This window comes from Ochotona curzoniae, unplaced genomic scaffold, assembly GCF_017591425.1.
Source record: "Ochotona curzoniae isolate NIBS_2020 unplaced genomic scaffold, NIBS_Ocur_1.0 scaffold_4701, whole genome shotgun sequence".
Taxonomy (NCBI): domain Eukaryota; kingdom Metazoa; phylum Chordata; class Mammalia; order Lagomorpha; family Ochotonidae; genus Ochotona; species Ochotona curzoniae.
Genome location: NW_024467122.1, coordinates 67,076,689 through 67,097,336, shown reverse-complemented (window position 1 = coordinate 67,097,336; position 20,648 = coordinate 67,076,689). Strand labels below are relative to the sequence as shown.

Here is a 20,648-nt window from a genome sequence, read left to right as displayed (position 1 = left end):
GGCTTACCTTGGCACAGGTCCTGCCCCCTCCACTCCACTCCAAACGGCACTGACCCTACCCTCACCTCTGATTCTGTCATTCCTCCAGGGCTAGTAGAAACCTTAAGTGTTGCTACTCCTTGCTAATATATAGAGCCTCAATGTTTTTAAATACACACACACACACACACACACACACACACACACACACACACACACACACACACAAATATAATTCAAAAGGCAGAGTGACAGAGAGAGAGAGAAAGAAAGAGAGATTGATCTTCCATCTGTTGTTTCACTCCCAAAATGGTCCTAACAGTCAGAGCCAAGAAGAAGCTTCATCCAGGTCTCCTATGTGGGTGACAGAAGCCCAAGTACTCAGGGCCATTGTCTATTGCTTTTTTCCCAGGTGTACAATCAGGGAGTTGGACTGAAAGTGGAGCAGCTGACATTTGAACTAGCACTCACAGGGGATGTCAGCATCACAGGTGGTGGCCTAATTTACTATGCTACAATGTTACCCTCCAACCTTATTTTTTTAAAAAAATTTACGTATGTACATATTTATTTATTTATTTGAAAGGTAGAGGGTGGAAGGGAAGGGTAGGGAAGGGGAAGGAAAGGAAAAGAAGGGAAGAGAAGGGAACTTCCATCCACTAGTTTACTTTCTCAAAGCCCTCAATATGCACGATTTGGCTAAGCCAGGCTGAAGCGGAGCTGGGAACTCCATCCAGGTCTTGCACACGGATGGCATGAACTCAAGAACTTCAAGCACTATATGCTGCATTCCAGACACACTAACAGGAAGCTGGATTGGAAGTAGGCAGGAGTTGGGACTCAAATCAGGCACTCCAGCCTGGGGAGCAGGCATCCTGAGCAGTGGCTTAGCTCTCTGCTCCAGAGCACCTGGTCTTTGCAGAATCTCACTTCTAACAGCCAGTGATGCAATCTGCAGAAATTGACAACATGGCTGGCATGGGTGAGGCAGAAGGGATCTGGACTAGCCTTCCAGTGTCAGTGTACTGCTGGCATTCTGCCTGTTTGGCCTGCAGCACAACATGGAAACACAAGGAGGAGGCTAATGGGTACCACAGGGCAAAGCCTGATACAAGTGTGCTGAGCACAGGTGACTGAGTGAAGGAGGTAGACAGCCAGAGGTGGCCCCAGAATGAAGGGCACCTTGGTCCCACTTTGCTGCTGTTTGGGTGACTTCTGGTACCCTGTTTCGGTGGCCAATGACACAGCTCTCAGCTCTACAGCAGGTTGTGAGTCGCCCTTGTTGCTTCCTGCCTCTCTGCCTCTGACCTCTCCCTCTTCCAGCACCCACAACCATCTTGGTTTATCAGGAAGGAAGGCACTGGAACACTTACCAATTTGTCAATGAACTTACTCAAACTAAAAACGTGACTACCCAGGGGTACATCCCAAGCCATGGTTTTCTAATTAATGCACTTCACCAGACTACACCAGCAGACTAAAAGAAACAATGTGGACTTTGTAAAGGAGAAAAATCACTTCTCCTGGCCAGAACCAGGCTTTCAACAACCATGGTCCTCCATTTTCAGCAAAGAAAAACCTATTTCCTTCCAAGGGTATATTTAGCACCAGAAAGGATGGTTTTCACAGGTACTATTTTTACGTTCTAAATTTTCTCACCACGGGGCATGCCTGAACCACCCAAGGAAACTCAATTCTCAAATGTGCCCAAGGGTAAAATTGTATAAGCAAGCACACATTTTCTGGTGGTCATTCCTGGTCACAGAACATCCAGGAGGCCAGCCATTGTGCCAGGCAAAATCCACTAAGTCAAATTTCCTGGCCACATTAGGGTGAGGTTCCTTTTCGACCTCCTGGGCTAGACCCTGAGTGCTGCTGGTAGAACCTCACAGGAATCTGGGTGAAACAACACTTGGATGTGTACAAGAGTCAAAAGTCTTCGGGATGAATTTAATTCAAATCTCCAAATTTCCAGATAACAAAACTAGCACCTGGAGAATGTCATGAATATTCAAAGCCATCCCACTACTTCCTGGCATGTCTCAAGCCATAACCCGAGACTCCTGTTGACCCCTTTCCTCTCCTACTAACCACAGGCAACAGCAACAAGAATAAGATGTGAGCAGCCCCAGAACTCCCCACCCACCCCCGACCTTTTTCTTCAAAAACAAAACAAAACGAATTTCACTAATCCTAACCCAAGATATTAGCAGCCCCAGAACTTTTCCCTCTTTTTCCTTCCAAAAAAAAAAAAAAACAAAAACAAAACAAAACAACTTCACTAACCTTAACCCAAGGGTGACCGAGCAAATCTACTCATAGCCAAGTAGAGCTGAGAGAGGCCTGATGCCTGCAGTGTGTGCTGGATGGGCTCCATGGCACAGTCCCGAGCTCAGGCACTGCTGAGAGCGACAGGCCAAACTTCAACTTCTTGGGAAAAACAAAAGCTGGGGTTGCATAATTTCTGCTTGGCACTCAAACCTGAGTGACTGCCCATTTGAAACCACATTCCATTCCAAGCATCTGATTCGAGGCTAGGTAAATGAGCTGACCCAAGACAGAAATGCAGGCTGCTGCCCATATGGCCACCAGCAGAGTGATATTGGCCATGACTAGGAGTGGGTGCCCCCTATTCAATTTGGCATTTAGAGTCATCTCTGGGAAGCTGTGGATATGCGGAAGAACATTCTTGCTGAGCTGCACTTTGGAGTCTTGGGATGCCACTGGTGGAAGTTAAGATGCTTGGATGAACAAGGTCTCTATGGAGATGGCTCACCTCCCTCCAGGTAATCTGTCTCCCTCCTTTCTGACTATATAGGTGTGGCTAGTAGGATTTACACCTAGACAACTTCTCTTTATTATAAAGAGAAAGCACTGCACCAAGACACACACAACTCAGAGTAAAATGCGCACCCAGGGCAACTCTCCTAGGTATTTAGGGGTTAAATATTCATTTTTCTGTTTGACAGGATACTTCACCATCCCTTCAAACAGGAAATCTATTCACTATATGGCACACCATGTACCAGGGAAATGACCTCTTTAGCATTCACTGATAAGCAAATTGAAAACAAAGCTTGGGGCTTCTGGTTAACCCTGCCACATCAGGCACTCTGGAAGATCAGGTATAGTTCCACATATGCGTTTGTCGCTCAGCATCACTCCTGAACCCAGTAGGCTCCCAGGAGATGTGCCTCTGTCCTCCATACATTATTGCCACTCTCCGTGCCTCCTCTGATGCTTCTGCACAGGCCTATCTTTGAGGCCATCACAAATGCTCAACTGCTGCAGAGAACCGCAGGGGGTTTGCCACTGTGAACAGAATCTGAAGGGAAAACGTGATCTGAACAGAGATGCTGTACATAGAGAGATGGGTCAGGATTTAAAACCAGGCAGGTGGTTGCCAAGAAAGAGCTCTGAGAATCTCTGAGAATACCTATAGAATAACATCTTTTCCCAATTTTATCTTTTCGTGGTCCTTACCTAAATCTCACACCTTTAATGAAAAGCACTGATTCCAACTGAGCAAAGTACAATGTGCAGCACCCAATAATAATGTCCCTGCTTTCAACCATACACTTTACTTCTCTTATCTGCCTGATCCAGATTTATATACAAGAATCCCAATAAGCATGGCTGGGTCTCCTTCTTCCCAGGCTGGGGAGAAGTATGGGGAACAGTATGGCAGGCAGTGAGCAGGGGGTCTGGGAGCTTGGATCTCAACTCCCAACCACCACGCACTGGCTGGAACACCGTGGCAAAATTATTCAACCACTTTGTACCTCAGCTTCCTCTCAGTAAAATGGGACTGATGAGAACAGGGTGCTTGTGTGGACCAAATGAGTGACACACACAAGGCATTCTTTAAACAGTAAGCTGCGTTCACAGCTAAATGTCTATGATGAAATATGAAGGCAGCTGCCACAGCAGCACAGGCACCGGGGCAATAGCTTCAATGATGACTTCATTTACAATCTACTTATTAGTGCCGTCAAACAGGGTATTTCTTGCTTATTTCTCCATTAAAATTTTTTCTGTATTTTATTTGAAAGGCAGAATTACAGTGACAGAGGGAAGAAAGGGATTTTCTATACACTAATTCACCCCCTAAATGGTTGCAATGGCTGGGGCTGGGCCAGAGTCAGAAGCTTTTTTGGGATCTTTCATATGGGTGGAGGAGCCCAAGCACTTGGGTCATCTGCTGCTGCTTTCCCAGGAGCATTCACATGCAGATGGATTGGAAGTGGAGCAGCCAGAACTTGAGTTGGCACCCACATTGGATGTTGGTGTCAGCGGTTGGCCTAATCCATCATATGTTACAGTGCCAGCTCCTCTCCACTTAATATACATGTTTAATTTCTCATTCCTTTCTCCCGTTTCCACATTCTTGGTGCACACTGTTGATATACCAACAATGATGGCAGAGCCCTCAATCAGCCACTCAAAATCATGCCAAGTAAACACACTGTTATAATTCTAGCGGGTCACGGGGGTGGGTATTGGGCACAGCAATTATAATACCACTTGTGATGCCTGCACCCCCTTACTGAAGGGCCTCATACGAATTTCCACTTCCCTACTTCTGATCCAGCTTCCTGCTAACATGTATCCTGGAACAGCAGGTGATAATATAAGTACCTGGGTTCTTGCCACTCACATGGGAGACTCAGATTGAATTCTGGGCTCCTGGCTGTGGCTTGGTTCAATCCTGGCTATTGTGTGTATCTGAAGAGTAAACCAGCAAATGGAAGATCTCTGTCTCTATGTTTCAAAAACAGCAAAAAAAAAAAAATTATTTTAATGTTAATGGGAAAACACAATAAAAGGCAAATACAACTTGAAATATATGCATATAAGGTATCTTCAAAACATTTTTGGAAAACATAAAATGCATGAATTTAAAATTAAATTTAAAAAAAATTATTTGACAGGAAGAGACAGAGAACTCCTACCTTCTGGTTAATTTCCTAAATGCCATCTACAGCCAGAGCCACTCCAGGCCAAAGCTAGGAATCATAAACTCAATCCAGGTTCTTCCCTCACCTGAGTACAGGAGCACAATCACTTGAGCCATCACCAGCTGCCTCCTGGGGTGTCCATGAGCAAGAAGCCAGAAGAGGAAGCAGAGCTGGGATCTGAACCCAGGCACTCAGACATAGAATGCTAGCATACCAAGCAGTATAGAAATCTCTATACCAAACTCCCACCCCAAACTCATCTTTCAATTCCACTTTTTCACACTCTTTCTGAAGTACCCTCCTGGAGCTGAAGTCAGCAGAGTGTGCTTTTAAGCCAAGCTTTGTGTCCAGATAGGCCTCCTAACCAGGCCTTCCTAACTGGATATCTGTCCCCAAGGGCCTCCCCTACAGAAGTTGGCTAGGTCCTTCTCTCCACCACATAGAAGGTTTGTGGAGACTGCAGCTATTGCTATTTTATGATTATTTTCTCCACTGCTAAGGTATCTTCCCCAGTGTCATCAATCATCAGACTAAATCAGAAGTCTAAACTTCCCTGGAGGTTGGTTTAGAGGAGAAGAGCTGTTAACCCTTGTTCTTCCCTTCTGTCAAAAGGGCCATAGGCAATAGAGACCTACCTTGATGGTCTTCACCAGGTTGGCAGTGCTGTTGGCGACCTCTTTGGCTGACTGCACAAAGTGCCTCTTGGCCACAGGGTTGGCTGTCTTGGATGAGGCGATGCGGCAGGCATTGCACAAGGCCGAGGTGTGCTTGGCAACGATTGTGGCAGCTGACAGGACCTACAAAGCACAGGGAGGGAGCTTAGGTTGGAGCCTCCCCATGCTGGGGTGCAACGAGGTCTAGATTTCTCTTCTGCTCACACACACAAACCTGTGTGTGGCTGCATGTACAGCCAGCTCTGCAGCCCGGAGCCCACTCTGAGAGAAGTGTGGGCAAGAGGCAGTAAGCAAGAGACTATGATAAAGGGGAAGGAAATGGGGTGTTTATGCCATGACAGGGAGGGGAGGCTGGTTTCCACAGTCTCAAAGGGATGCAGTGAGCAAGGCTCTGGAACTCCCAGATGGGAGGTCCAGAGTCTAGAAAGGGGCAATTAAATTTTTCCAGTAGCCTCATTAACATAAGTAGAGAAACCAGGGAAATTACATACTGTATCCAACTTTATACATGCAAAATATCTGATCATATAATCAATTTACATAGATTACTACAGAGATTTTACAATCTTTTTTCCAAGTCTTTGAAGTCCAGGGTGTATTTTAAAGTTAAAATCCATCTCAATCTAGACTTGCTACTTTAAATGCTTAATAGCCACATGCAGCCTGTGGCCATCACATTGAAAAGTACAGGTCTAGACCAGTCAATTAAATACCAAGATGTGTAAGCTCCTTCCTTATCCACAGGTGGGCTGGATGCAACTTACTAAGGGATCTGGCTAGGGAAGGATCTATGGGCTCCATCCCCGACCTCAACTCATTTGCTTCCCTGCACTGTACATCCCTACTGATCTTAAGGAACACATTAGCGCTCAGGCCTGCTTCAGTCCTGGTGGTCCCTCGACTGCCTTCTTGATTCAGATTCTTTTTGTGCCTCCAGAATACTGATTTCAAGGTTCACAGTGGACAAGCCACTGTTAAGACCGCTGGGTGCGCCTACATCAGCTGGTTCCCCTTGCTTCCAGTGCACACTGCAACAGCAAGTGACTGGGAGCCCCTGGTACAGGGTACTACAAGTATCCCCTGACCCCCAACACTGTCTGCTGCCTCAATTGTCTCTCTGAGTGTTTTCTCTCCTACAGATCCTGACCCAACTGGATGGCTCAGCTCAAAGCTGTCATGTCTGTGATGTGACCCACAACAGTCCTCTCAGAAAATCCACACTCTGATTACTGCATTCCAATGAGGCTCAACAGATTCACAGCCAAAAGAGTGGAAGACTGGGGCTTACTGAGCACAAAACAACTCTTGTGTAGGTGCCCTGAGGTGCATGGCAGCAGGATGTCACTGCAATGATTCCACTCCTATTGCCTGCCGGCACCTGTTTCTATACCTCTACACATTTTTTCACTTTCACCCCATGCTGCAACATCCCTCCTACTCACCATTCACAGGACGGCAGTTAGCAGGTGTTGCTAGTTGTGAATCAACAGGAGTCCACACATTTCTCACCATCTCCCACAACCCACTGACAGGAACTCACCAAGTGCTAACCTGACACTCCCCTCTCCCATGGTTACCTGTGAAGGGCTGCTGCCAGGGTCCACCAGGTTTTGGCATGCCATCTGGATTGCCTGATTAGCCCTTGCAAACTGGATGGGGTCCACAAGACCCTGGTGGCCTGCTTGGCTATTTGGATCAGAGATGCCAACCAGGTATGCAGCCTGGAAAGGGAAGGGAAAAAAAAATCATAATTCAGGCTCTGTGCTCCTGGGTGGGCCTGCAGGAATGAAGGTGCAAACAACTTTCACCCTAAGTCATTCCTTGGTGCAAACTGGGCAGGATGGTCTCATCCCTCTTGCCAGTAAGTGTGGAGTGATTGACAGGCCCACACAGCAGGAGCTCACAGGAGGCTTCAGTAAGCAAAGTCCCTGCTCTTAGCAGAGTGTCTATGAAGCTTGATGCTGTCCAAATTGCTCCTTGCAGCCACTTTATGACCATAAGGACACCTAGCCTCAAACGGGAGAGGTAGCATTACACTGATAGTGTGCAGGTTCTGGGTCATCCAACCATGAGGCCTGCCCTGTGAGGGTTTGTCATCTCATAGCTGGGCCTGTATTGCTCAGGTCAGCACTTGCAGGAGTAGGCAGAACCTAAACTTGGTAACTAAGAATGAGTAACATGGCTCAGAAAGCCACAACAGAGATGACAACATTTTGGTCCAAGACAATAAAAAAGCCAATGAGAGCAGATTTTTTTTTTAAACTTTTAAATGATGACCAGGAATTTTAATCTGAATTCATTTCCTGATACCAAGAGGAAGAATAAGGGTAGAGAATTCCATTTGCCAAGTTTGGGTAGTTTCTCTGGCTCAGTAAAATCTTCTAAATTCGGGTAACTGCCAAATGATAAATCCTCCCACACAAAATGTTGACATCTTTGAATCTTCTAACCCATGAGCCCAAACTTATTGGAAACACATATGGCGGTCAGAAAAGGGCAAAGGGACATGTCTCTATCTGGTGGCATCTATTGATTCTGCCTTCTAATCCTAAGACAAGCATTCCATATCTGCAACTGTAGTGTCTTGCCAAATTTAAGCTAGTCCTTATTTTTCCTTTAAAAATAACCTACCTATAACAATGCTCACTGAAAACAATAAAAATAAATATTTAGCTCTGAGTGCATGTACTGGGCCTGCCTTGTTTCATAAGTCTCTGCTTTCTGTCATTTGGACAGAACAGCGACCTATCTTTTCTGTGATTTCTGTGGTGGTGTTTGGAGGAGGAGCAACACTGGAACCTCCAGACCTCCCCCTGGGACCCAGTCATTCTTGATACCCATGATCCCTCACAACGATAGAGGTGGAAAACCCTGCAAAGAGACTAACTCCTTACCTGGGCCGCAGCCTCTGTTAGCCCACAGAGAGCCTTGGATGCAATCCCCACACATTCTCCAAAGGCGGGGAGGTCTCCAGTCTTGGCGTTCTGCGAGATCCCTGCCATTGACTCACCCAGAACCTGCAAGACAATCAGTGAGACTCTGCCCAGTGCTGCCTCAAAGGTGTCCAGCACAGCTGACATGAGTGAGCCTAACGTGCACATTTGAGGCCATTTAATTTGCCGTTCTTTCCTTTATTTGTAATATGAAGAGATTCAAAATCAAATCTACATAAGCCACCTGGGATAACAGGTGTATAAACTGAGTACTGTTACTTCCTAGCACATAAAAATCATGTCTACTGAGGCACAAGTAAAGTCATATCCCTAAGCATATCACTCCCTTACTGAAAGTAGATCTTCCTTAGGATGTTTCTCAAATATTTCAACTATGCTATCTTATTGTGAATGTTATTGGTGTGTGTTTTCCTCAGAGGTCATCAAAGCAACAAAGGGACTGTTGGTATTGAGAATCCGGTCCACAGGTCAAGAGCTTTGTGTGAGACCACATGGGCAGAGGAAGGACACCCACCCAAGAACTGGTATCCTGTTTTCTGTGGGTCTCTTCATGCATTAAGAGGTAGGGAGTGCACGTCAAAATCACTGACAATGTCCTGAAGGCTGCTGATCTACCCTAGGAAGACATTTATGGCCTTGCCAAGCCTAGAATCCAATGGAAAATTCTCCATTTGTTAATAACCCACTTTGTATGGGGAAGTGAACTAACTCTCTAAAGTTGTTTAGATACACAGAGTAAGGTGGCAGTGTGGTCTAGCCGTTAACACACTGGGCTGGAGCACCTGAGTTCAAATCTCAGCTCTTCTCCCAACTCCAATACCCTGTTAATGTGCATCCTAAGAAACAGCAGGTGATGGCTCATGTGGTCTGGTCCCTGCTACCCTTGTGGGAGACCCATACTTGGAGCCATATTCCTGACTTTGGCCTGGCCCAGCCCCAGCTATGGACAGCACTGTGGAAGTGAGTCAGTGGGTGGGAGATCTTTGGTAGTTTGTTCTTTCTCCTTGTCCCTCAAATAAATAAGCAAATGAAGAAAAAAACAGTAAATGCAAAATAATCCCATTCCGTAAGAATTTGTAGAATAAAAGAAACAAAAATAATGTTATATCCGCTGTTTTTCTTTGGGAGAGAACAGTTTTTTTGGGACATGTGTGTATAAAACATATGCCTTCCCATCTCAGATCATACATACCTAAAGTCCCTACATGATGTCAGAGAGAAGTCTAGCTTCAGTGCAACAAAAACTAAGTCCATCCAACATCAGCCACACAGGGGCCTTCCAAAGTTCACACGTAAGTGATGTGAGCAAACAGGTACTTGGGATGGTCCAGGTGCAAAGCCAGACCATGACAACTTGACACCTGTTCATCTCACTCACATTTGCACTCCCACCTCTTACCTTAGAATCATTCTTAGAAAATGATTACCATAGAGATGTGTTAATCAACTGATTTTTTTTTCTTTAATTGCTGCTGCATTAAGCAGCCTCTTTAGACATCCTCCCCAGTCACCTTGACCATCAAATTACATCTTAAGGAACATGAGTAGGGTTGTAATTTTAGAATGTGAAGGAAACCATTGTATTAGCTCATATTTTTACAGTCCCTGCCCCATGCCCAAAACACAAAACAATATCCACTTTTCTTGGGAATGCAGGCTATGGAAGGGTGGCATGCACATACACGCACACACTAACACACCCTCTCATATATGCCAAGGTTAATGCAGGGCTTGCTGCAGTCGTTCAACCACAAGTGGAGGACATACATAACTCAAGTCCCAGTATGATCCATCTGGGATGTGATTCAAAAGCAGACGTCCTCACAAGATGGTTCCTGATCACAGAGTTATGATCTGGGAGCACAGAATCTCAGCTCCAGCCCAGATCTGGAGGACATACATAACTCAAGTCCCAGTATGATCCATCTGGGATGTGATTCAAAAGCAGACGTCCTCACAAGATGGTTCCTGATCACAGAGTTGTGAGCTGGGAGCACAGAATCTCAGCTCCAGCCCAGATCTGTTTCAGAGCCTTGGAAATGGGGCCCAGCAACCCCTGACTTTGCAAGCCCGCTGGGGGAATTTGAAGCATGACACAGTGTGAGCAGTACCTGAGCCTAGGGCACCACAGCAAAGCTTTCTGTTGGGCATTCACACAGACTCGCTATAGGCACAGCAGACATAAGTGTGTGTGTGTTTCTCCTTCACCCCAAAAGTCAATGTTCACTTCTTAATTCTGGCACAGGCAGGCTTACCTTGGAGTTCTCCATGACACTCTCAATGCAGTCAAAGTAGGAAAGGTCACTAACAGGCTCATTTGGATTGTCCAACATGCCCTTGACGGTCTGTAGGAGAACACAATTTCACCAGTGAGCAGGTGTCACAGAATGAGAGAAATCTGACAATAACACATAACTGTCCACTTCCAGCCATGCACAGCATTCTGGTCATGATTGCTCGTTAACTCAGAGTCCTGAGGGGAATTCAGATGAGGACATTACTTGCCTGCAACACAACACAGGCTGGAGTAGGGAGGGGGTGACTCAGGCTGACTCTGCAGACCTGAGAAGAGTCTGCTTCCAGCTTTAAAGAAGTTTTTAAAGTAAGGTTTCAAAGTTAGTGCAAGGTACCACACTGATGCTCGATCTTCCCAGTCACTTCAAGGAATTTGAATTTCAAGGACTAATTCCTTTGCTATTTACCACTGCCAGGAACTCTTCTCCAGTTATGGAATCTTTTAATAGGAGGCATCAAGGAAGGTAATTCTCCCTTAAACTTCCCATCAACATTCTACCACCACTCGTTTTTCATTTAACAAGTAAAGAAAACGCACACTCTTGTTGAGGTCTCCATCATGGAATAGGGCAGGGGACCTAATGCTGCGTCATTGTTGTCAAGCCACTAAAAACATGACCAGTTTCCCCTTGTCATTACCTCTGATTACTAAATAGAAGGGTATTTTCCAGTGTGGGAAGATCTGGGGATGCATCTATTCAACTCTTCCTCACTCAGAGACTGTACATTGGGGCACAGCAGCCTCTGGAACTCAGCCAAGAAAAAGACACCGTCAGGTGGTTGGTTCAGCAGAGAAAATATCAGAATCCCATTCTGGCATGCCAGGGTTTGAATCCTGGCTCTGCTTCTGATTCCAGCTTCCAACTAAAGTGCATGGGGTTTGTTTAGGGAAATGTGGGGGACAGTAGGTGACGGTTCAAATACTTGGGTTTCTGCCACTCACATGTGGGACCCAAAGTGAGGTCCAGGTTCCTGGCTTTGGCAGGCATTTGTAGAAATGAACTAGTGCATAAAATATTCTTTCTCACTGTCTTTCAGACAAAATGAAAACACACACATATAATCTTAGAAAAAGAAGGCAATGTCATCAGAGTTATCTAGAGTGGGGAGGTATAAGTAATGGGAACTGTTACTACTCAGCTCAAGATAAGGAAGAAAGACAGCAGAGAATGAGTGTCCAGTATTTGCTGCTGGGATAATGAAAACTGCTTCAGGAACAGTGATACCAAAATAGCATTTGGCAACCAAGGGTACCATTAAGGGACAGAATGTACCTAGGCCACATGGGACCACTCAATTCAGCAGCCCACATACTTTCATGCTGGCAGGAATGAACAGACTGGAATGGGGCAGTCATTCACACCATGGAGAGAACCTGTGTGTTGTTCCTGTGATAACAGTGCCCCTCTCACCCCAGCTGTGCCCTACAGCCTGTTGCTACTGTGGGGCAGGGCCTCCGTCCAGCCCTGGGGAAAGCCACAGCAGGCGTTCTCCTCATGCCAGACCCATGCTGATCATTCAGGAATCTAAAGGTACACTGTGAACAGCCAGTCCTATCCTACTGAAAGGACCACCAGATGTTTGACTAAAACCTGCACTGATTAGGGCTGCCATATGCTGATTTTACTTTCACCCAAAAGCATCCTACGGGTGTGTACGAACTTTGAATTACAAATAATGAACAAGAGTGCACAGAGATACGTGCCCACAATTGCACCACTGGGCCAGCAGGGGGCTGTGTGGCCCCCTTGCTCAGAAACTAAGAATTTTTGCTTGCAGAGTGTAATGTTGAGACAATCATCGCCACTCCAAAAGCACACCTACCCCAATCTCTGCGTCTCTCCCAAGTATTCTAGAATAATCTCCCCCACACTTTCCAGGTGAACATAGCTGGGCTTCAGCTTATACCCAAACCCCATAGGACCCTTCTTGTCTAAAATAAAGGACCTTTTGCACAAAACTCATCTCATCTTTGTGGATTAGGAGGAAGTAGGCATGGCAATCCTATCTAACTGCACTCCTTTCCTGCTAGGATTGGATGTTTACCTCCCAGCAAACACAGAAGGAGAGAGGATAGGAAATTAACTCATGCAGAGGAAGAATAGACACATTACATGCACACACACATGCATGCGCATACACACACAGTTCCATCCTCAGCAACTGCACAGGCACCTACCTCGAGCTCCCGGAGGGCGTTATCACACTCCTTCTGGCCAGGAGCTTGCTGGGTACACAGAGTGATGAGCTGATTGATGCTCTCGGTCACAGCTCTGGGATGGAAACAGGAAAAGTGTTTCTTTGATTTCTTGTGAGGATGAACAGTCATTTTCCTCAACAAGACTTTGTGGGTTTACCAGAAACAGTCAAGCAATTCACACACTATTTAGACCCAGGTCCCCATAAAAACTCCTCCAATGGCTCCATGTAACCAAAAAGAAACCATGCCCAGATATTAGAGAATAACTGCTTTGACTCTGATGTCTAATTTCACTTCCTGTTAAAGGGTACTAACAGTTCTCTTAAGGTGTGACTCTCTTAATAAATTCATAAGGAAGAATTTTAAATGTTACACATACCAAAGAGATTTCTTTAACATTGGTTAACACCTTTCATCAGCAGATCATGAGAGAAATAACATTATCTTTGCAAGGCTAGCAAGGCTATCTTGAAAAGTATTTTGTACTGTACACACACACACACACACACACACACACAGAGACACACACAATCTATTTGGAAAGCAGACACACAGAGAGTAGTATCTTCGATCTGTCAATACATTTATTAAAAGGCTGCAATGGCTAGGCTAGGACTGGGCCAGACTGAAGCCAGAAGCTTCATCCTGATCTCCCAGAAAGGTGGCAAGGAGCCTAAGCACTTGGGCCAACTTCTACTGCTTTCCAAGGTGTATTAGCAGGGAGCTGGATCACAAGTGGAGCAGCTGGGACTTTAACTGGCAACCATATGAGAAACCAGCATCACAGACAGCAGCTTTACCCACAACTCAAATCCCAAAATATATTTTAAATATCCTGAACGTACAAAAAATTACAGACATACAAGGAAAGTGGAATTGAAATGAATTTTTCTTGGTGCCAATTTTTTTCTTTTTAATTGAAAAGGCAGATCAAATTTATGAAGAGAAGGAGAGACAGAGACAAAGATCTTCCATCCACTGGTTTACTCCTCCAAGTGGCCACAATGGCCAGAGCTGAGCCCATTCAAAGCCAGGCGCCAAGATCGTCTTCTGGGTCTCCCACGCGGGTGCAGTGTCCCAAGGCTTTGGGCCATCCTCAACTGCTTTCCCAGGCCACAAGCAGGAAGCTGGATGTGAAGTGGAGCAGCCAGGACATGAACTGGAGCCCCTAAGGGATGCCAGCACTTGCAAGGTGAGGATTTTAGTCAATTGAGCTAAAAATTTTAAACACCATATACAGAGGAGCCTTCAAAGAAGGGTGTTGGATTTAAAAAAAATTTTTTTTTAATTACAAAGTCAGATATACAGAGAGGAGGAGAGCTAGAAAGAAATATCTTTCATCCAATGATTCACTTCCCAAGTGACCGCAATGGCCAGTGCTGTGCCAATCTGAACCCGGAAGCCAGAAACTTCCTCCAGGTTTCTCACACAGGTGCAGGATCCCAAAGCATTGGGCCGTCCTCAACTGCTTTCCCAGGCCACAAGCAGGGAGCTGGATGGAGAGTGGAGCTTCCGGGATTAGAACCGGCACCCTGGGCCTGGCGCGGTGGCGCAAGTGGTTAAGGTCCTCGCCTTGCACACCTGGGATCCCATATGGGCGACAGTTCTATCCCGGCAGCCCCTCTTCCCTTCCAGCTCCCTGCCTGTGGCCCGGGAAGGCAGTCGAGGATGGCCCAAGGCTTTGGGACCCTGCACCTGCGTGGGAGACCTGGAAGAGGCTCCTGGCTTTGGATCAGCATAGCATAGGCCCATTGCGCTCACTTGGGGAGTGAATCACTGGACGGAAGATCTTCCTCTCTGTCTCTCCTCTCTGTATATCTGCCTTTCCAATAAAAATAAATAAATAAATCTTAAAAAAAAAAAAAAAAAGAACCGGCACCCATATGGGATCCCGGTGAGTTCAAGGCGAGGACTTCACCCTCTAGGCCATGGTGCTGGACCCAAGAAGGGTGTTCTCAATGGCATTGTTAATTTCTTTTTTCTTCCTGCTTTTGTTTTGTGGCTTTTATTTAAGGGGATGTATAGTAATTGTAATGAAGACTCTCATATCTAGTAGCATGTTATTTAACTTCATGGCATTGTAAATTTCTATTTTTCTTTCTGTTGCTGATTTTATATTGTGATTTTTCATTTAAAGGGATGTATAGTAACTGTGTAATGGAAATTTGTCATATCCAGATGTGAGAATACAATGCAGTATGCATCTCTACTTCCAGACCAGAAATGGACTCTCAGTGAAATTTGACAATAGGAAGCTGGACTCTGCCATTGTCCATGCCCTTAATGATGGACATATGACTGTTTATAAAGAACTATAGTATAGTAATAATATAGGGGAACTTTGGGGGGGAGGAGGGAATTGGAGGGGATGTGGGAAATCCCAGAGCCTATGGAACTGTATCATAAAATGATAATAATAAAGAAGGCTATGAAATTTAAAAAGGCATTTTACAAAAAAATTACATAGATATTTCATATTTTTGCAGCAAAATATACTTATCTTTAAACCTCCATCTTTCACAAGCATTTTATTGAAAAATATTCATATATTAATTGTGATTATAATTTTTAAAACTGTATCCAGTGAATTTTATATGAATATTTTGTTGCTTGAAGCTTATGTAAATGTATTAATTATTTTTCAAAATCTTGCCTAGTTTTATTTATTTGAAAGGTAGAGCAATATATACAGAGAGTGAAAGAGACTCCATTTGCTGGTTCTCTTCCCACATGCAACAGTGGGTCCAGTTCAGGATGAAGTCAGAGCCTGCAGGCAATTATTCTGTGTCTCCCCTGGGAGCAGCAGTGACCTGGATCCTTCAATCACATCCTCTACCACTCAGGATGTACATCAGCAGCAGGAAGCTGCGTTAGAAGCAGAGGGGTTACTTGATCCTAGGCAATTCCACAGAGGGGCTTGCACACAGTCTTAACCACTGTACCACAATGTCTTTACCCTTCCTACCTCAATTCAAACAGCTGCTTCCTTTGTTGTCATTAGGAAAATAAACTGGAGACTCCCACAGGATTTTACATGTCACTCTGTTGTTTTAAGGATGTAGGAGGCATCCTAGAATTTCTCCTCTATGGACAAAGATTCCACCCACTACTGATTGTGCTTTGTTTGCCCTATCTGAAGCTCCAATGTGGATAATGTAGAAAGTTGTGTTCCATTTTGGTTTAGCTTTCCACAGGATATGAAAAACACTTTTTTTTTTCCTTTTGGTATATGGAAGCCCAAGTGTTCCAACACTATAGTTGCAAAGACTCTCTCCTGTGAATTGTTCTGGCAAAACTGCTGACTGTGAAGTGGCCATACCAGTTCCAGTCTACCAGGGTCCACTTCTGAGCTCTTTGCATTCCATTAACCTGTGTGTCTAACCTTTCACCAATAACACACTTGTTTTCACTGTTGCACCTTTATACCGAATCACAAAACTAAGTATTTTGTGTTTCATAAATGAAAAAAATTTAAGAGATGTGCAACAACTCCCTATGGAGAGGTGATAAATCAGAAGCCGACACAAGACTATATCTCTAACTTCAGAGCCAGACTTCTACCTCTTTTCCCCCTTGTTTGTTTGTGTTTGTTTTCGTAGAGTCAAACTTGTGCATGCTTCTGGCTGTGCCTGCAACTCCCTTCAGTTTCTAACCGCTGTGACCACAAGGCAGCTTTAAACAAACAAAACCCAGTAGGGCTCATTGTTGTTGTTAATTGCTAACATAACACTGTATAATAAAAAAAGATGCCTCATTTTATTAGTGAAATTGGCTTTGCAGCTTCCCACAGAATATCAAATTAGATGGGACAAATGTGAATGGACAAAAGCAATCCGCTTAATTATTTGATGAAAGGCTGCTTGCGATTTTAAATCAAGCTGGGATGATGGGAAGAAGAAAAACATTCTTGAATTCAGGAGGAATTCCCACACCATCATTCAAAGCCTAAGTCTAGTGATTCATTTATTGGGGGAAAAGTGCTCCAATGAAGGTGCAGCCTCTGCCAAGAAGGATGGAGACACCTGGTGTTTGGCTCTTGGATTCTGGATGGTGTAGCCCATGTTGTATGCACCTGGAGTGTCCTCGGAGAGCCCATCACATGTCCTACAAGGTAGCCTTCAAGACCTACTTTCAGAGCGGACTGGCTGGTTTCCCTCAAGACAATAATGAGTGCAGAATACTTTCTGCTGTGCTGATGGCAGAGTTGTTTGAGAGTATTTCCACCCAACAGAGAAGCTTCCCACTCAAGTGAGTTTTTCCATTGTATTTTATCTGTGTTTCTTAAAAAAAAAAATACTTATTTGAAAGGCAGGTTACAGAGACAATAGGAAAGACAGACATACAGAGAGAAAGATTGATTGAAATCTTCTATCTGCTAGGTCACTCCCTAAATGGCTGTAATGGCTGGGGCTGAGCCATGTCAAACCCAGGAGTCTGGAACTCCATTCAGGTCTCCCATGTAGGTGGCAGGTACCTGCACTTTGGCCAGCTCCTGCTTTTCCCAGGCACCTTAGCAGAGAATTAGTTGGGAGGTACAGCAGCTGGAACAGCAAATGGTACTCAGGTGGGATACTGGCATCACAGACCATGGCTTAACCCATTGTGCAACAATACCAATGCCACCTGTGTTTTTTCAAAAACCTAGTTTCTCTGTTACAGACCCAAGTGTTTACAAATGGTGAATCCAGAGGACATAGCTAAGTGGGAAAGCTTCCTGCTTGCTTGTTAAACTTTTTGGAGATGTAGTAATTTTTCAAATAATGGTCTGGAACACAAATATGACAGAGTAAGTAAGGGTTTGTGGTTGGGTAACCCCTGGGAGTGACCGCATAGTGTTATGTGTTGGAATGAACCACCTGGTAATATTGCTGCGACCATGAAGCACTGCAGAGACATCACAGACCCCTTTAACTCAGCACAGAGGCTGTATTAACACAGCCACACAATCAACAAGGTCACATGAACTTGACAATGAAAAAAGCATATTTTGTTTCAAATGGCAGTAGCTCCTGGAACAGCAACCAAAATGGGCAACAATAAATGACAGCCTGTGGAAGAGGTCTCAAGCCCATTCAATCACAGAATATTCGTGATACCTGACTCAGTATGAATATTTATAAAACGGTACCGACATCATGAGCTCACCACTAAAAACAAACTTACAGATATGCAGAGAAAGCAACAGTGGCACATACGAAAAGACTGACAATGACTTCATGTTGTTCTTAAAGAAAACAATTTTAAGGTTTTAACGAATCTACTCAAAAGTTATCAGTGGACTTATAGTATCATTAAAAATACAAATTGAAAATAGTTCTGCTCATTGTGAATCCAAATAGGCCTCAACTTCTCCTTTTAATGTTTCCATCGCGCAGAGCTTTACAAGTTTATTTACAAATTATTTTATATAATTTTATAGTGTTTAAATTATCTCCATTATGGGGCCCAGCAGCGTGGCCTAGTGGCTAAAAGTCCTTGTCTTGCACACTCCAGGATCCCATATGGGCGCTGGTTCTAAACCTGGCAGCTCCACTTCCCATCCAGCTCCCCACTTGTGGCCTGGGAAAGCAGTTGAGATGGCCCAAAAGCTTGAGACCCTGCACCTGTGTGGGAGACCCAGAAGAGGTTCCTGGTTCCCGGCTCTGGATCGGCATTGCACTGGCCGTTGCGGTCACTTGGGGGGTGAATCATCGGACAGATCTTCTTCTCTGTCTCTTCTCCTCTCTGTATATCTTCCTTTCCAGTAAAAATAAATAACTCTCAAAACTAAAACTCAAGGCCTTCTCTGTGCCCAATGACCTCTGAAGTCCAGATCACAGGACACGGAGCTTACAGGACACATAGCAGCACCAGGTAGCTTCCTTCCTCAAACGCAGAGATGCTTAGGAAGAGAAGAAAAAGCCAATCAACATCACCCTGAACCTTCCTAAGGTGCTGCTATGCACGAAGCAAGGGGATTAAAAAGTACAACAGTTTAAATGAGCCCAGGACAGCAAGATGCCGGTGATCCTGCTGGAAAGGCAAGACAACAAAACACACAGGTATTGAACCAAAGAATACAATGATCAGGGCAGGACATAGGACAAAATGGATCACAGAAAGAATAAATACACAGCATGAAAGAAAATTCATCCCCACTAAGAGGAATGGGTTCTGCACAGAGGGGAGTGTCAGTTGTGAATTGGAATAACTGGAAAGGTCGGGGCTGGGGTTGACTCTAATTAGCAAGAGAACATTCTAGATGAAACAGCCATGGCAAGCAGAGGCCCTGCTTACGATTCTCTCCTTGCTAGAGTAGAGGCACTCCTCCTGTTGCTCTTGGGGTCTTCCTTTCTAAATTCAGTAGACATGTCCTGCAGACCCAAGCACAGGGTGGGTGCTTGATCTATAGTTAAGGTTAAGCTCCCAGCATTCCATAATCACAGTATGGAGTTGGATCCCTGGCTCTGCTCCCAATCCAGGTTCCTACTAATGTGCATCCTGGGAGGCTCAAATTATTGTTCTGTTCATTCCCACATCCCAGACTTGGCTCTCGACTTCTGTCCTCCAGCAACTGCAGGCATGTGGGGAGCTAGCAAGCAAACAGAAGAGAATGTGTTGTCTCTCTGCCTCTCAAATGTGCAAAAATTAAAAGCAAAACACAAAAAGCCTAAGGGTGCCTAGGGAGTCAGCTGTTGCTTGTAAATCCTCAGGAACTCCCCTGAGAAAGGCTGCAAAGTGGCTGAAAACTGGCCTGGGCCAGGAGCAATGGTGGCAGCTGTGGACATAAAGATGTCCCAGTTTTGGCATCTTTCTGGAAGATGCTTTGAGATGGGTCTTTCCCTTGTTCTTCAGCTGCAAGGTCAAGTCACAACTCCTTGCCTAGCCTCAGGAAGCACCAGTCCAGCCCTTAGTTGAGGAAAAGTCGGATGACTGGATGACAAAGGGTCTCTAGTACCCCCAAGCTGGTCAGAGTCCATCCAAGAGAATGACAAGATGGACATGTAACAGAAAATTACTTCCTCCATGCTAAGCATTAAAAACTGAGGGCCTGAGATTCCTATATGTACCTGGGCTCCAAGGTAGAATTCAGAGCAGAGGAGAAGGTATGTTGTCCTTTTTCTCACAGAGTACCAAGGACCAGAGACCACAAGCATAAAGTGTTTCAAGTCTGTGGACACAGGGGCGAGACAGGGTCCAGGTGACTCCGGCAGTGGCATTCCTGAGGCTTTGGGGAGTGTAGTGGAGGGTGGGAGGAGGTGTACTTATGAAGGACACAGGGGGGCTTGGCTGTTTCAAGAACATAGAGAGCAGGGAACTGAAGATTGAGGCCAAGATATCAGACAACTGTGACTCACTCCACAGTGCATTTAACACAAGGTCAGGACCAAAGAAAGGATGGCAGAGTGTGATGTGCTGGGCCTTGCCCTGTGTCCATCAGCACCGGATTCCTGACATAGGCACCATGTGTGACCAACAGCTGGTGCTGTGCCTCACTCATATGAGGTTTGCAAAAAATAATGAAGACATAAACACACCCCAGCCTGGCACAGTGCTGCCTCCCACAAGGAGCCCACCTGACTCCCCTGACCTGGCTGGAGTTTCTACT

The 20,648-nt window shown here is 45.2% G+C and overlaps 1 protein-coding gene across 1 annotated transcript in view; it reads right to left on the bottom strand.

The window, feature by feature from the left end:
* Positions 1-20,648, bottom strand: part of TLN2 (talin 2) — a 179,278-nt gene that overhangs the window by 72,384 nt on the left and 86,246 nt on the right. Inside the window, exons 30-34 of the mRNA XM_040968654.1 lie at positions 13,040-13,133; positions 10,821-10,910; positions 8,506-8,628; positions 7,189-7,332; positions 5,573-5,734 (exon numbers count right to left, since the gene is read on the bottom strand). Coding sequence (XP_040824588.1) covers positions 5,573-5,734; positions 7,189-7,332; positions 8,506-8,628; positions 10,821-10,910; positions 13,040-13,133 — 613 coding nt within the window. The remainder of the gene's footprint in view (positions 1-5,572; positions 5,735-7,188; positions 7,333-8,505; positions 8,629-10,820; positions 10,911-13,039; positions 13,134-20,648) is intronic.